A 14617-nucleotide genomic window follows, 5' to 3' on the forward strand; every position below is an offset into this window, starting at 1 on the left:
GTTCAACTGGACTATGCACATGCCAAGATTTGAATAACAAATTCAGATGTTTCCTTGAAAGTGTTCTAGAGATGTTCTAACACCACCAAGGGTTGTGGTAGGATATTCTCTCTTAACCATAGGTCTTGGTTTGAGCCTCGCAAATAGAAGAAAAAATATTGGTGGGAGCACTTCCCTTTTAATGTGTTTTATGCTTTATGAATCAGGATTAGTCAAGAGGTCCGATAAGGCTGAGAAACCAAAAGAAATTCCTACATATGCTCACTAAAGCATATACTAATTATTATTCTATTCATCTTTAGACTTTAGTTACCAAGGCAAATTAACAAACTTTTAACACAGTACATACGGAACTTTCTAGGCTTGAGAAAATAATTGAATATTCCAGATGTGGGGAAATAGGACCTCCACTTGAAGCAATTGAAGGAAAAACTATAAAATAAAAATGAATCGGTTTTCCCAAATGAGACTACTGAATTACTCAATTGTCACTTTTTAGTTGTTTCCAATTTTTGTTCGGCAACAATTTACGAAATAATAAAATGGGTCCTTTTTTTGTGTGTAAACACAGTAAGCAATGATGAAACCATTTAATACCAGAAACAGTAATTATATAAAATAAAGTATTTAAATTATATATATCGATACTGTATTTATTTGCTCTATCAGTATACTGATATGTGATAGTAGGTCCACTTATAATTACTTTATAAGTATCTAATTATGTAAACATTTTTTACAAGTATATTATTCTTAATTTTGTAAATGATGCTGAACTTTCCTTTGGACATATTATGTCCATAATGAAATAATATATGACAGTTTTTGAGTGAAAAAAAAAATCTTAATTTTTTACTACAAATTTCATTTTCCCTCCTAAAAAGATTAGGAAAAAGAAAAATTTGTGTGGAAAATGATTAGGTCAACCAGTCAGCACTCAGCATGGCATGTGAATAATTAAAAACTCTTCATTTTACCAGTCCTAACAAAAACCGAACATTTGATGCAACAACCAAAGTTTATTCTGATTATGTTCCACTTATATATAACTCAGTCCACTTTTTAGAATCTTATGCATTATTAATTAGTAATACATAATTGTTCTAATTCTGTAACATTTAAAGTAAAATAAAATAAAATACATTGGTACTTTTAATTTCTTGTGCTCTCAAAAGTCTATATATATATATTCTTGGACCTTGTTATTAACGTGTGTCTCCCTCGTATCAACCGATTCCTCTGAAGAACTTATATGTTTAATGTTCTAGCTCTCTTAATTATCACTTGAAATTGGGATGGTTACCTTAAATTTGTCAAAGGCTGTCTTGCATTTCTGCTTTGTTTAACTGAGATATGGATCCTTCACTAAGCCCTGTGTCCATTCATTATGCTATTAAGGTAAGTGTGCACCACACCCTTAATTTTTGTTTTGAAAAAAATCAAACACATTGGCCATAAGGTGGTCTATCACCTCTGTTGGGGAGAATCACTCCATCTACCCTCCTGAGGAGTTTGGTTTCAAATCCCGGTTATTATTGCTCCTAGCAAAATATATGCATCAACCATTTTATAAAGTATGTGTCCGGAATACGTATTTATACTTTCTCTCAATAATAGAAGAATTGCTTCTATTACTGCTAAAAAACTACTTTTGATTTTGGGCCAAGCACCTCAAATCTCCAAAAAATATATTCTTCCATTAAGAAAAAAGATTTTGATTTCCCAAAAGTTTGGTCAAACGAACTACAATGATTTAAAACAGTATTTGAAACTCCAGCTACTTCAGTTTCAAAAGCTAAAATTGGCTGTGTATAATGTCTTTACATGATCCCCATCCACCATGGGTGGGACAATTTTAAATGTGTTTACACACACTAATTATGTCGCTCAGACTCTTCAAAAATGACGACGGATACATGCCCAATCCTCCATTTTTAGAGGATCCAACATCAGTTTTGGAGAGTGGAGCAACATAGTTCAGCACTATGCTATAAGTAATACTCATGTTTTAATCCTATGTGTGTGGTGAAATTTTGTAGAAAGAAACATGGAGACATACGGTTGTTCTATCGTTTCAAAGCCTCGGAGTAGTATATGGTCGATTAAGTACTACTCCGTTGTATGCATTCGGTTCGATTGATCCTTGCCATATCAAATCAGGACAGCAGATATATGAACTCTTCTCCTTTGTTTTTTGGACTTTAACCATCATTCCCTTGTTGAAATATGCCTTTATTGTCTTCAAGGCTGATGATAACGGAGAAGGTACATAACGAAAAAATCTAGCTATCATTGATATATACGTTCAAATCGTATTAATAGTTAGTGATTCGTTGTAGGTGGTACATTTGCTTTGTATTCCCTACTTTGTAGGCGTGCCAATGTAGGTCTTCTCCCGAGTGATACAAGTGCTACGGAGTTTATGCATCAAGAGGAAGGAACCCCTTCTAATGTGAAGGTGGAATCAAGGGCAAGAAGAGCGATTGGAAGATATAAAAGCAGTCACTACTTGCTCTTACTTTTGGCTTTGCTTGGTTCCTGTTTGATAATCTGTGATGGGATTTTTACCCCTGCTCTTTCGGGTTAGTCTTACTTCTCACTTTTTGGGCATTTTACTGATCATTACTTACTACTTTCACATGATTAGGATCAGGTTTTGAATGTTATTTTCTGTTTCAGTTTATTCAGCAACGTCAAATCTGAGACGTTCCTTGTCAAAATTGGCACCCCGATGTAAGAATTGTATTACTACTATTACTTAACATGCAAGATATTTTATACAACTTTGTAGCTGATTTTCTTTATACAACTTTTATCAGTTACCTCTTCAGAAAATGCAAGACAATCTGTTGACAAGTATTTAAAGAGATGTAAGATTCCTAACTTGTACCTTTCTGTTTTGGATAATGAAATAGCACTAATATATTTTAGATTATGTGAAATGACACTTTCAGTTATACCAGTTCCAGTAGCTTGTGCCATCTTGGTTTGCCTTTTCATGCTGCAGCGGTATGGAACCAACAGAATCGGTGTCTTCTTTGCTCCAATTGTTATCGTGTGGCTCTTGTTTATTAGTGGATTCGGCTTGTACAATATAATTCATCATCCTCAAATCCTCTGGGCGATATCCCCAACATACATGTTTAGGTTCATTAAGAAAATAGATATCACAAGTTTGAAACTTCTAAGCAACATTGTCTTATGTATAGCAGGTTAGTTGTGTTAACTTGAACTTTCGTATTTCACTTCCATTTTGATGTCGAAGTGCCTTGTATTCATTAGTTATCTCCTAGCACTTCCTATACCAAAGTTTGCTGATACATCAAACACTTTAACATTCTTCAGGTTCAGAGGCAATGTTTGCAGATTTAGGTCATTTTTCAAAGAGATCTATTAAGGTAATTATGAAATTTGTTAGCCATTTTTAATATAAATAGGTACCATGTAACATGGAGACTACGAGTTTTCACAGGATGCATTTTTTGCAGGTCACTTTTATCTTTTTGGTATATCCAGCCCTTGTCTTATGTTATGCTGGCCAAGCAGCATTTTTCTCCAAGCACCTCGGCACTTCAGATGATGTTGCTCATCTTAGTGAATCTGTGACGCATAGTAAGTTCAATAGATGATTTTTTTACATGTCATGGTAGTGGCTTGTTCCTTCGAATTTCTAATCATCAGTCATTAACTGCTCAGGACACCTTCAGCATGTTTTCACAATTTTGTCCCTTTTTGCTTCCCTCGTGGGTAGCCAAGCCACGATTACTGCAAGTTTTTCCATCATAAACCAGTGTCAAGCACTTGCTTGCTTTCCGAGAGTCAAAGTTATCCATACATCAGATAAAGTCCGAGGACAGGTTTATGTTCCTGATGCAAATTGGATGCTTATGATCCTTAGCCTGTCAATCTTGATAGGTTTTCGAGACATATCAGCTATTGCAAATGCTACAGGTATTGCTTCATAACTTCACTTCTCTTGGTTTTTTAGCACTTAGAAATGTTTAAATTTGGTACTCTCTGAAAAAAATTATGCCCTTTGTAGTGACATCTCATAAGCTTTTTGCTCCAGGTTTAGCTATTATTTGTGGAATGCTAGTGACTACTTGTCTTATGTCACTAATTTTAGCACTGCAATGGGAGAAGAATGGTGTGTCTCTCTCTGTTTTGTTTCTGTTATTCTTTGGTTCAATTGAAGCATTGTACCTATCGTCGTGCTTCTTGAACTTTACCAAGGGAGCTTGGTGCATCGTTGTTCTCTCATTGATTTTCATGACAATCATGGTCTCTTGGCACTATGGTACTATCAAAAAGTATGAATTCGACGTAGAGAACAGAGTGACTGTGGACTGGCTGACAGACCTAAGTCCCGGACTTGGAGTTTCTAGAGTCCCCGGCATTGGATTCATCCATACTAACATTGTGACAGGAATCCCATCTTTTTTCTCCCATTTCATCACCAACCTCCCTGCATTCCATCAAGTGCTGATTTTACTCTCCTTCAAGTCTTTACCCATGGCATACATTCCCAAAAATGAACGATACCTTATAGGCAGGATCGGTCACAAGGAATACAAGATATACAGATGCATTGTTCGATATGGATATCGTGATCATGTTAGGGATGTTAATGATTTCGAGGATCAGATTATTAGCTCTATAGGCGAGTTCGTCACTAGAGAGGAACGACATGATGAATCGTTGATCGTGCAAGAGGGAAGGATGATAATTTTAGGGACAAATGGAAATGCATTAGTCCCTATTGTTGGAGGTGAAAGTTGTCAACAAGTAACAGATATTGAAAATCAAAATCCTACTCATACAAAGAGAAAAAAAGTTAGATTTGTGTTGCCTGAAAGTAGTCCTAAGATGAATTCATCAGTAAGAAAAGAACTACAAGAACTTGTTGATGCAAGGGAAAGTGGCACTGCTTATTTTTTGGGGAATTCACATTTGAAAGTACGCAAAGGATCGAATTTATTGAAGCAATTTCTTGTCATGGCTTATGATTTTCTTGATAGAAATTGTAGAGAGACTCCAATTGGACTAGACATCCCTCATGCTGCCCTTTTGGAAGTTGGAATGGTGTATACAATATAATGTAAATTCGAATCAATGCAATGAATATATCATGGTCTAGACATTGTAGAGAATTGAGAATTCAAAATTTGTGTATGCTCCACGACTATGAATTACCTGTGGAAGTTAAAGCAAATTTTGAAAAAGTATGGGACACCTTCTAAATCGTGTAAAGATACAGATTATTTTAACCAGATGATATGATTATATGACTACAAAAAACGATAACGGGAAGACTCTTCTAGAATTCGCTTTAACTTATGATTCAGTTAAAATTAACCCGTATTATTAAATTTATTAAAAAAAAAAGAGGAGTTTCACATATGATAATATTTGGTTGTTGTATGTTAATTTACGCTACTTATAGTTATACGCAACCATCTTCTTAATTATCGATGGAGTCAAAATTCATGGACATGTAAAATGTGTACTTTTTAATTATGGAATTAATTATTCAGGTATATGCCGACATATATACATACGTGATACGACATTATATTAAATTACCAATCGTTACGATTTTAAAATGACTTAAACTTTATCTTCAAAAGGTAAATGTGCTTTTAACTGTAGAAAATAATGGAATGGGTGGGGTTGGACCATTAATTCATTAATTACAACCTTATAATATGAAGTATTAAAAATAGAGTTCTCCACGCAATTTGGAGGATGTGATCAAAATGCGTCTTGGGATCTCTATCTCTCAAATTTGTAATTTTACTTTATAAAAGTTGAGACCCTTTTTAATCACAATAATGTGTCTTTACTTTTTACATAAGAAATCAAAATCAAACAAGCAATTGTGTATATAATACGTGGTATGTATGTACGTATTAATGTTGTAATATAAATATTAAACCAATATAATTAGAACGTTCAAATTGGTGGTAATCTTTAATTTATGGTAAAATCAAAAGTTTATTTATGAGTTCATTCAGTTAAAATTTTCTATTCCCTTGAGAGCGATACTGCATACACAATACGTTCCACAAATATATGTAGCAATATATTAATTAAAGAAGATGCTACGAAATATCTTTGATTCAATCGTAGTAACAAGCATAATCCGCGTATATATGGGAGATAAGTATTGAATTGAATTTGAGCATGATAAACTTAAGCGAATCAAGGTTGGGACATTATGTCAAGATAGACTAAATAATGAATGATAGTCTACCCGGCCAACTTTTACCATGTATTGATTTCTTTGTTTGTTTTCTTATAAATTGTTTAATTATAAAATAAAACTATTAAAACTTCTTCCTTACTTTAACAATATATAACATATCAAACAAAGAGAATTATTCGCAAATAGTTTGACAGTTTTTCATAGGTGAATTTGACCTAAATAGCCAAACAATTCAACTTTTAGATGAGCTGAATTAGGGGAGTCAAGAAGTCAAGTTACTAGATCGATGGGTCCAAATTAGGCGTGTTGAATATCATATTTTTATGGGTTAATTTTGACACTCCTAGAGCTATGGACAAATTTCAATATGAGCTAAGTTCTTGTGCAATTTCAGCCAATTGATTCAAGAAAAACACATTAGACTAATTAAACATGTCACAAGTTCTTACAAATTTAAGAAATGTAGAAAATGTATCTATATACTATTTTCATTTCATTAGTATACATTAGACATTATACATTATACATTATACAAATGAATTAAAAGACCCAAAGGGACAAGATAAGCCTATTACAGTAAAAAGCAAAACGAAGCATATCCTGCATTCATCAGCCTGCAGCAAATTGATCTCCTCTTTATTATTGATGCAAATTGCTGTCTTTATTTGGTCCCAATATCATTTCTAAGCTGATCTTCTTTCTTTTTTTATTTGTGGCTCATTTTGTACCAAATTTCAAAAACAATAAAACCACAAAAACAATTAAAACCTCAAAAACAATAAAGCACGAGTTGTAGGTAATAGTGCTCCTAAGGATTGGGGGGTGACATAATAAAAGACGCTCATGGATGGGACTCTTAAACTTTGAGCATAATGAGTGCTTTTACATCACTTTGATTAAATATTTGTCCAAATATAATAAAAGTGTAAACTAGTTATTGGGTCTAATTCACACCACAAAAGTTAACTCAAACGATAAAGGATTGTCCAAGTCATATTAAAAGTCTGGGAATTTCATCCTTCACCGATGTGGTATTTCTCTTCAACGTCGTAAGTACCCTCATCCCACGTTCGGACCCTTTTTCGAATTGGAGCATGCACATTCATGGATCATGAGTATTTCCATCCCCTCTTAATTGGTCCGAGACCGGGGTTTTTCCACCTCCTCAATTGATTTGGAGTTACACGTTGGCTGAATCTGACATCATATTAAATTAGGTTTTGAACCTAATTTACACTCCAAATTTAGCTAAAAAAGGAAGAGGATTGCCTGAGCCATATAAGAATTCCAAAGATCTTATCCTTCACCAATGTGGTAATTCTCTTCAACAAAAAGAAAAAGAAAAAGGATCTTTAATTTCAATAATTGCATGCACCCTAGCTAGTTACTTTTCATACCCCCTTGGCTGTATAAATATGTGAGCCAAGCCTACTTCTCATTTCACAGCCAAGTAGAAAACTTGATTGTCATCATTTGCAACTCTAGCATTGTGTGTGATAAACAGTGCTAGAAATTTGCAATTCTTTGGCTAGAAAAACAAAAGGAGAGAGAGAGATGGCAGTTGATTTTGGTCACTACGCTTTTGCTTTTGGTGTCCTTGGTATATTATACCCTTTTCCCCTTCAATATTAAAAGTCTACATACATTCTTCTTCCTTTGTTTATTAATTAATTGTTTTTATTCTATTAATTAGTTTAACAGAACATTTTTAACGAAATTTCTGACTTCACTCGTAAGAGTAAACATAAGCATATCAACAAGTTGCGAAAGTGATACTCACTACATACGTATAAACTCATGATCGTCTCATTTCTTATTTAATTTTGGTAAATTCAATTTGCAGGTAACATTGTCTCGTTCATTGTGTTCCTTTCTCCAATGTGAGTCTCCATTTACTTGTAGTATTATTTTTTGAAAAAATTCAGTATATATTTGGATTATAATCGTACTGACTAATATTATCATACTTGTAATAGACCCACGTTCTATAACATTTACAAGAAGAAATCAACAGAAGGGTATCAATCAATTCCATACGTGGTTGCTCTCTTTAGTTCTATGCTTTGGATATATTATGCACTTTTGAAATCCAACATGCCCCTACTCATTACAATTAACTCCTTTGGTATGTTCATTGAGACCATCTACGTTGGTTTCTACCTTTTCTACGCACCAAAGAAAGCCAGGGTACGTATTTAAATTTTTACCTTTTTTTTTCTTGTTTCTAAAGGAAAGAAAATATAACTTTGATCGTCAAAATTTAATTATTTTTTTCAGGTCCATACTATAAAAATGCTCATGTTATCTGTGGTTGGTGGATTTGGTGCAATAGTCCTAGTTACTGAATTTCTATTCAAAGGAGTCGTTCGTGGACAAATTGTTGGATGGGTTTGCCTTATTTTCTCCTTGTGTGTATTTGTTGCACCCTTAGGCATTGTGGTAAGCTTTTACGTGCAATTTTTAATTTTCTCATTCAATTGGAGTATTATTTTTTCCTTCTTTATGTGTTAAGTTTGTGAGTGTTTTTCTTATTTGATTTCATGAAGAGGCAAGTCATCAAGACCAAGAGTGTGGAATACATGCCACTTCTCCTATCAGTTTTTCTCACATTAAGTGCGGTTATGTGGTTCTTCTATGGTCTTCTACTAAAGGATATTAACATTGCTGTAAGTTCACTACTCATCGTACAACTTCTTCAATTCTCCTGCATGCAGAGTCCGCCCAATCTTACAAGTGGGGTTTGGGGATGATAGTGCCTACGTATCTTTACCCTATTATCTTATGAGGATAGACAAGTTATTTTCGGTAAACTATCGGCTCAATAAAGCATAATAAAACAAGAAGGGAAAAAAATAAAATAGAAAATACCAGTAGCGCGCACACAACAAATAATATGATAGTCGAAACAAAAGAAAACACTTGGTAATAATAAGTATAAGAAAGCCAGGAGAGGGAAAAAAATAAGTACTCATACTGATAAGGGAAACTAGACGGTGCAACTAATACCTATTGCCATTCTACCTTAATCTGCGATCTTTGTATCCCCTGTATAGGGTCCATGTCCACAGTAAGCTGTAGGTGTTTCAGATCATGTGTAATCACCTTTCCTCAATACTTTTTCGGCTTACCTCTACTTCTCTCGGACTCACCAAAATCAATATCTCACATCTCCTCCGATCATCTTCTCTTCAGTCTTTATATTTATGCATGTACATTAAAATATCTTGTATATTATCACTGTTCTTACGTACTAACCTTTTTTTATATTTTATAGGCTCCAAATGTATTGGGATTCATCTTTGGAATACTCCAAATTATACTCTATGCAATATACAGCAAAAAGGAGAAGTCCATCATAAAGGAGCAGAAACTTCCAGAGATGCAAAAGCCTGAAGTCATTGTGAAGGATGAGAACATGAATGCAAATAAGAAGCTTCCAGAACTCACACAAGAACAAATCATTGACATAGTGAAGCTTGCAGGTTTACTGGTTGTTACTGATAAAGCAAACGTAGCCACGTGTCCAAATGATACTAATTGTGGAGTTAAAGCAGCTAATAAAATAGAAAACATGCCCAAGCTGCAAACTGTGGCAACTTAGTACGTACATAGCAAGTCATTTGCTAATTGGAATTTGACATTGAAATCTCAGTGTCATTTATTCCTTTGGTTAACCTTTCCTACGTAATATAGTGTGTGATGCATGTGCATGTTTGTACACCAGTTATGTGTGTCGAGAATATAGTTAAGTAATTAAAAGTGTGTTCTTTCTAATAGTTTAAACTAAACTTTTAGAGGAGATGGCCGTTGCACGGCATAGAATATTCTCTGTATGTGTGCTCATATTTGTGTAATTCTATTGGTATATTGTCCTAGTAAAGAATAAATGGTTATCGTGATCTATATATAATTAAGAGGCTAGCAGTAATATATTTCTTTAATCCAATTAAAGTATAGTAACATTTTATCGGGGTTAATGTGTGCGTCCTCAGTAAATTATTTTTTTTTCATCAAACATATTTCATTTGTATCACATTTTTTATTAGTTGATCGATAATCTTGATTATTTGATCACAACGGTTCAAGGAATTCAAGATCACCAATATACTGATATAGAAGTAGTTACTTATTGGGAGTTTAGAAATGATTAAGGAAATGCTATTTAAGAGTTCATTTTAGCTTATGATTTAGTTATACATATAAAAAGAGGTGCCCATCAGATAACATGATAATAATAATCAAATAGACTTTGTTCTATACTACACATCTGATAGAATCACGTGCAAGGATGGTAAGAAAACTTAAGTGGGTTAGTTTATGCGAGTTTTGTAATTTGACGGACCCAACCATTCCATGTGGGTTGCAGGCCACCCAATTTTTTAAAAATAGGTAGTATTTATTATTATTTTTGAAAATTCAATTCTAATCCAAAAAATGACAACACAAATACTTGTAAGATTATACTCTTATTTAGTGTTGCTACCCAAGTCGCAAATTAAAATTAAATTATAGTAATAATTTTAATAAATATTAAGTATGAACTATCCAAAAGTTTCAAATGTTGGTAATGTCATTCCATATGGGATATTCGTATTGCATTGGTTGGTTTTCAATACAAATTTCAGTTGCCTATTGTATCTCTTTATTGTTCTGTTGATCTTAATACAAGTTTAATGATATATAATTCAAGTTTGACATCATATAAAAATACTATATTGTTGGTTCGGTTATTAGAGCTTACAAATTATTGTTTGAACATTTTTAAATACTTTGTATTATCATTTTACTACTTGGTCTTTAGGCTTTGCGATGTTTCATCAGGATTATTAAGACTTTGAGATCAGCCCAATCCTGTTCAAGCCCCACAAGCAAAGCTACGTTCTTAAATGGGCTGTAAAAATATCGAAACTCAAACTAAACGATGAAAGAAAGCAGGGACCGTATACTGGTTCATAAAAGCATCAAGACATCAATTACGCACAAAGTCCATATTAAAAACTGCATGCCTTGCTCAAACATCTTGGTCAAAACCAAAAGATGATAAAAAATATTTTTTTTAAAACAAAGTAGGAAGCAGCACCAAAACATTCTAGCTCAACATACCCCGTTGAATGAATATGTTCATCTGATTAACCCAACTCTCAAAATTAGAGAACTTGTCGCTTATGCTTTAGGTTGAATATGCTTGAGTAATTTCGGGCAACTACAGTTAGATGTTCCAAGCTCCTCAAAACACATTGGGTTTCGCCAAAGATTAAAAGGCATGAAAAGGCAACCACTAAGAGAAATGAATCTCTTGCGAAGCTTCACAAAAGATAGCATGAATCACCAAGTTTCACAATGATATAATTCAACATAGGGGAAAGGAATTAGTAATAGATAAAACAGCTGGAAAATCCATATCTTGGTCTATGATAATGTATGAATAAAACATAGGCAAAGAACCAGATGCAAAATTTTCAGATGTCACAACAAAACTCAACTTAAACAATGTGATGCTCTAAAGACTACCACCATATTGGGTAGCATAACTCATATGGATGAAACAAGTCTAAGCTCCAGGAACCTCGGCCTCTGCCTCAGCTACTGTCTCTTCAGCTGGCCGATCCAACTTCACACCAACATCTTCTGAATAGTCACCATGAACCTATGACGAGAACTCTCAATCAATAACCAAACAATTACTGCTATACAATATGAAAATGACAGTAAACTTCACAATGCATATATTGTCTACAGCATATGATGAACAGATAGATAATATACCTCCATCAGCTTGCCTAGGTCAAATTTAGGGGCCTTCAGGATCTTGACCTTTCGAATATAGACATTTTGTAGGGGGAAGATGCTGGAAGTTGCTTTTTCAATCTCCCTGCCAATTGATTCAGGGATGAATTTTGCAACTAACTCCTTCAAATCACAGGAACTTGCTTGGTTCCTCATAATCTCAACCATCTTCCTGCGGATCTACAACACAAGATGACGATTCATGTCAGCAACCAAAAATGAACTTCGCAAGACATGAAGACAACAATAAGCATATATGTTCGCATAGGTGCAGACCAAGCAAAAATACTATACCTGACGAATCTGGCTGCTCTGGGCGTAACAGGTACGCTTCTGCTGGTTTGGACGCTTCTTTGTAAAAGCAATACAGAACATCCTTAGAGTATAGCTGTCTGTAGTCTTGACATCAACATGGGCCTCAATCAAAGTCTGCCATTTGCGGACCAGAGACCTCAACTTATCTGTTGTGAAATCCATTCCCTGTAATTACATAAAAAAGTTAAGCTCAATATAGTCAGTCATATGTGACGACTCTGAAACAGAGTGAACAAAAGATTGACTAAAAGGAACATCTTACATGGAAGTTTGTGAGAACATTCCTCCCTTGCACATCTTCTGCTCTCAAACGGATTTTCCTGAAAGCCTGATCCTCATCCTTCTGAAGATCAGCCAGGCTAACTTCAAATACTCTGTGTTTTAGGCCCTCTGAAGCAATCTGAAAGGAATATCAAACAATTATTCCCATCAGAAAAAGCACTAACAATTATAACTTGTTTATACCAAGAGATGAAAAACCCAAGTTCCATATATAAGAATACAACATACCCAGTGCCTTTATCTAAGAATAAGTTCTCTGTTTTTCAAGGGTGGTGGAGTTAGAAATCTCACAAGTGGCAGATATCACAAAACAAATCAAAACAGTGTAAAAAGCTAGTGAAAAACTTCTCTACATATATGGTCAGCATACAAACTTACAAGGAAGCGAGGAAGAAACAGATGGCAACAAAGTAATTGACATCCCAAAGTTCAATAGATATGAGTTACAGAATCACAATGGCACATCATAACCTCAAATGAAGGAACTTGATAGCAAACTACATATATCAAAGTAAAAGTTCTTGCACTCGGTGAGAGAAACATTGTAAGAAGGCAAACCATCCCTCTCCAACTAGCAACATTAATTATAAAATAAAAAAACCTCACTGGTAAATTCAAGATGAATTGACAATAGAACAAATTTCTGACCAAATTTCTCACTCTTCATGTTTAGCGATATACAAAGTAACAAGCAGTCAATAACCAGCATTTCTCCCACATTCACTCATCATAAGGATGTATATCTTCTCATTAATTAGTCAACATTGTACATCAGAACTAAACAGAATGCAAAAAATACTCAAAAGAAATAATACTACAATATAAGCATCAAAACACAATATCAACAGAATCACAAAGGAAAACAAAAAAAAAAAGGGGAAGGGAATAAATACCTTGGTACCCTGAGTCCTGGTAACAAGGGTTTTGCCGACGTTCTTAATTTCAAAAACAGATGGTGCCTTGATGTCGTACCAGTCCTTCTTTGCGTAAGGATCCGCCCTGCCAACATTCACACAAATTAGTAAACCACATTACACATACACCCAGAAGGAACCAGGATTTCGGTGTTAGTACTACTTACGCCTTCTTCTTTCCTCCCTTCTTTCCCTTGGAAATCCTCTTGTTCTTGCTGCACAATGAGACAATAAAACAGCATTAGAAATTACAAAAAGGAAGAGAAGAAGAATCAGGAATAGAGCGTGAGAGTTAAAGCGATATACCCGACGGCCATGTTGGGAAGAAGAGATTAGCGCTGCTTTGGGGGGTTTGGGGGAAGGGGATGAATGAGGCGAGGCTAGAGAAGCTGCGGAAGAGAAACCCTAGTTTCAGTGAAAGAGTGATGAAAGGCCTTAAACATGCTTATATATATGTTGGAATGAGAAAATCGGCCACTGGTTTTAGGTTTAATTACGATAATACCTTCTATCCCCTGCATTTCTTTTTTTATTTTATTTTGGGAGGAGGAATAGTTATTTTTTTACGAACAAAAAAAAATGTCAAAGTCCAAAATAAAAAATGACATTTTTACATAGACAGGTATTTAATTTGGCGTTCAATTTTGAGATACATCTAAACAAATATGCTAACGTGATATATATATATATATATATATCTAAATGTCTAAGATAGCAGAGGTAAGTTGAGATGTTTTTAGATGTGTACTGTCAAATTTAAAATACTCATTCACTTACCTATTAAGATCAAGTTTGATTGTTATCTTTATTGTAGTTATATTTTCAAACTACTTTATCAAATTAGAAATGAAATGTTTTGGGAGCCTTTTTTACTTGTCTCAAATTGTCATTTGGCATGCACACCCAACTTTGTCAATGGAATATTTAAACTTTTTTAAACTTTAACATTTTAAATTTCTTTTCCATCTTATCAGTGTGTTTGTAATACAAACCACTACCAGGTTGTTTGGTAGGGAGTATTAGGAGAAATAGTTCATGTATTATGTATGGTATTATTTCGTACCATGTTTGGTAGGAATTTTGGTCCTTATATAATTAATCCATGGATTAGATA

At 34.2% G+C, this 14617-nt stretch overlaps 3 protein-coding genes across 3 annotated transcripts; 2 read left to right on the forward strand and 1 right to left on the reverse strand.

Annotated features, from left to right (window-relative positions):
* Positions 1–1224: 1224 nt before the first annotated feature.
* On the forward strand, positions 1225–5109 carry LOC125813904 (potassium transporter 2-like). The gene is made up of 10 exons (XM_049493380.1): positions 1225–1398; positions 2040–2265; positions 2340–2582; positions 2680–2733; positions 2820–2870; positions 2955–3212; positions 3346–3398; positions 3489–3612; positions 3697–3951; positions 4070–5109. The coding sequence occupies exons 1-10, from the start codon at positions 1354–1356 to the stop codon at positions 5095–5097; spliced, it is 2337 nt and encodes a 778-aa protein (XP_049349337.1). The 5' UTR covers positions 1225–1353; the 3' UTR covers positions 5098–5109.
* A 2403-nt stretch (positions 5110–7512) lies between these two features.
* On the forward strand, positions 7513–10117 carry LOC125813913 (bidirectional sugar transporter N3-like). Its single transcript, XM_049493389.1, has 6 exons — positions 7513–7805; positions 8049–8085; positions 8182–8392; positions 8483–8644; positions 8752–8871; positions 9480–10117. The coding sequence occupies exons 1-6, from the start codon at positions 7760–7762 to the stop codon at positions 9804–9806; spliced, it is 903 nt and encodes a 300-aa protein (XP_049349346.1). The 5' UTR covers positions 7513–7759; the 3' UTR covers positions 9807–10117.
* A 1444-nt stretch (positions 10118–11561) lies between these two features.
* LOC125813914 (40S ribosomal protein S3a) lies at positions 11562–13946 on the reverse strand. Its single transcript, XM_049493390.1, has 7 exons — positions 13810–13946; positions 13671–13718; positions 13483–13588; positions 12570–12707; positions 12287–12472; positions 11972–12172; positions 11562–11852 (listed from the first exon to the last, which is right to left on the reverse strand). The coding sequence occupies exons 1-7, from the start codon at positions 13818–13820 to the stop codon at positions 11757–11759; spliced, it is 786 nt and encodes a 261-aa protein (XP_049349347.1). The 5' UTR covers positions 13821–13946; the 3' UTR covers positions 11562–11756.
* Between the last annotated feature and the right edge of the window lie 671 nt (positions 13947–14617).

This window comes from Solanum verrucosum, unplaced genomic scaffold (assembly GCF_900185275.1).
Source record: "Solanum verrucosum unplaced genomic scaffold, falcon-dt-bn FXZP01000205.1, whole genome shotgun sequence".
In the NCBI taxonomy this organism is placed as follows: Eukaryota; Viridiplantae; Streptophyta; class Magnoliopsida; order Solanales; family Solanaceae; genus Solanum; species Solanum verrucosum.

Bases quoted from the DNA above. Each gene is read 5' to 3' on its own strand.
- LOC125813914 (XM_049493390.1), bottom strand. The intron at 13,589-13,670 runs GTAAGTAGTACT...GAATGTTGGCAG, and splicing joins AAGGGAGGAAAGAAGAAGGC to GGCGGATCCTTACGCAAAGA. The intron at 12,708-13,482 runs GTATTTATTCCC...TATTCCTTTCAG, and splicing joins CCAGGACTCAGGGTACCAAG to ATTGCTTCAGAGGGCCTAAA.
- LOC125813913 (XM_049493389.1), top strand. From the start codon at position 7,760: ATGGCAGTTGATTTTGGTCACTACGCTTTTGCTTTTGGTGTCCTTG. The intron at 7,806-8,048 runs GTATATTATACC...TTCAATTTGCAG, and splicing joins TTTTGCTTTTGGTGTCCTTG to GTAACATTGTCTCGTTCATT. The intron at 8,645-8,751 runs GTAAGCTTTTAC...GATTTCATGAAG, and splicing joins TTGCACCCTTAGGCATTGTG to AGGCAAGTCATCAAGACCAA.
- LOC125813904 (XM_049493380.1), top strand. From the start codon at position 1,354: ATGGATCCTTCACTAAGCCCTGTGTCCATTCATTATGCTATTAAG. The intron at 1,399-2,039 runs GTAAGTGTGCAC...GAAATTTTGTAG, and splicing joins CCATTCATTATGCTATTAAG to AAAGAAACATGGAGACATAC. The intron at 2,266-2,339 runs GTACATAACGAA...GATTCGTTGTAG, and splicing joins GGCTGATGATAACGGAGAAG to GTGGTACATTTGCTTTGTAT.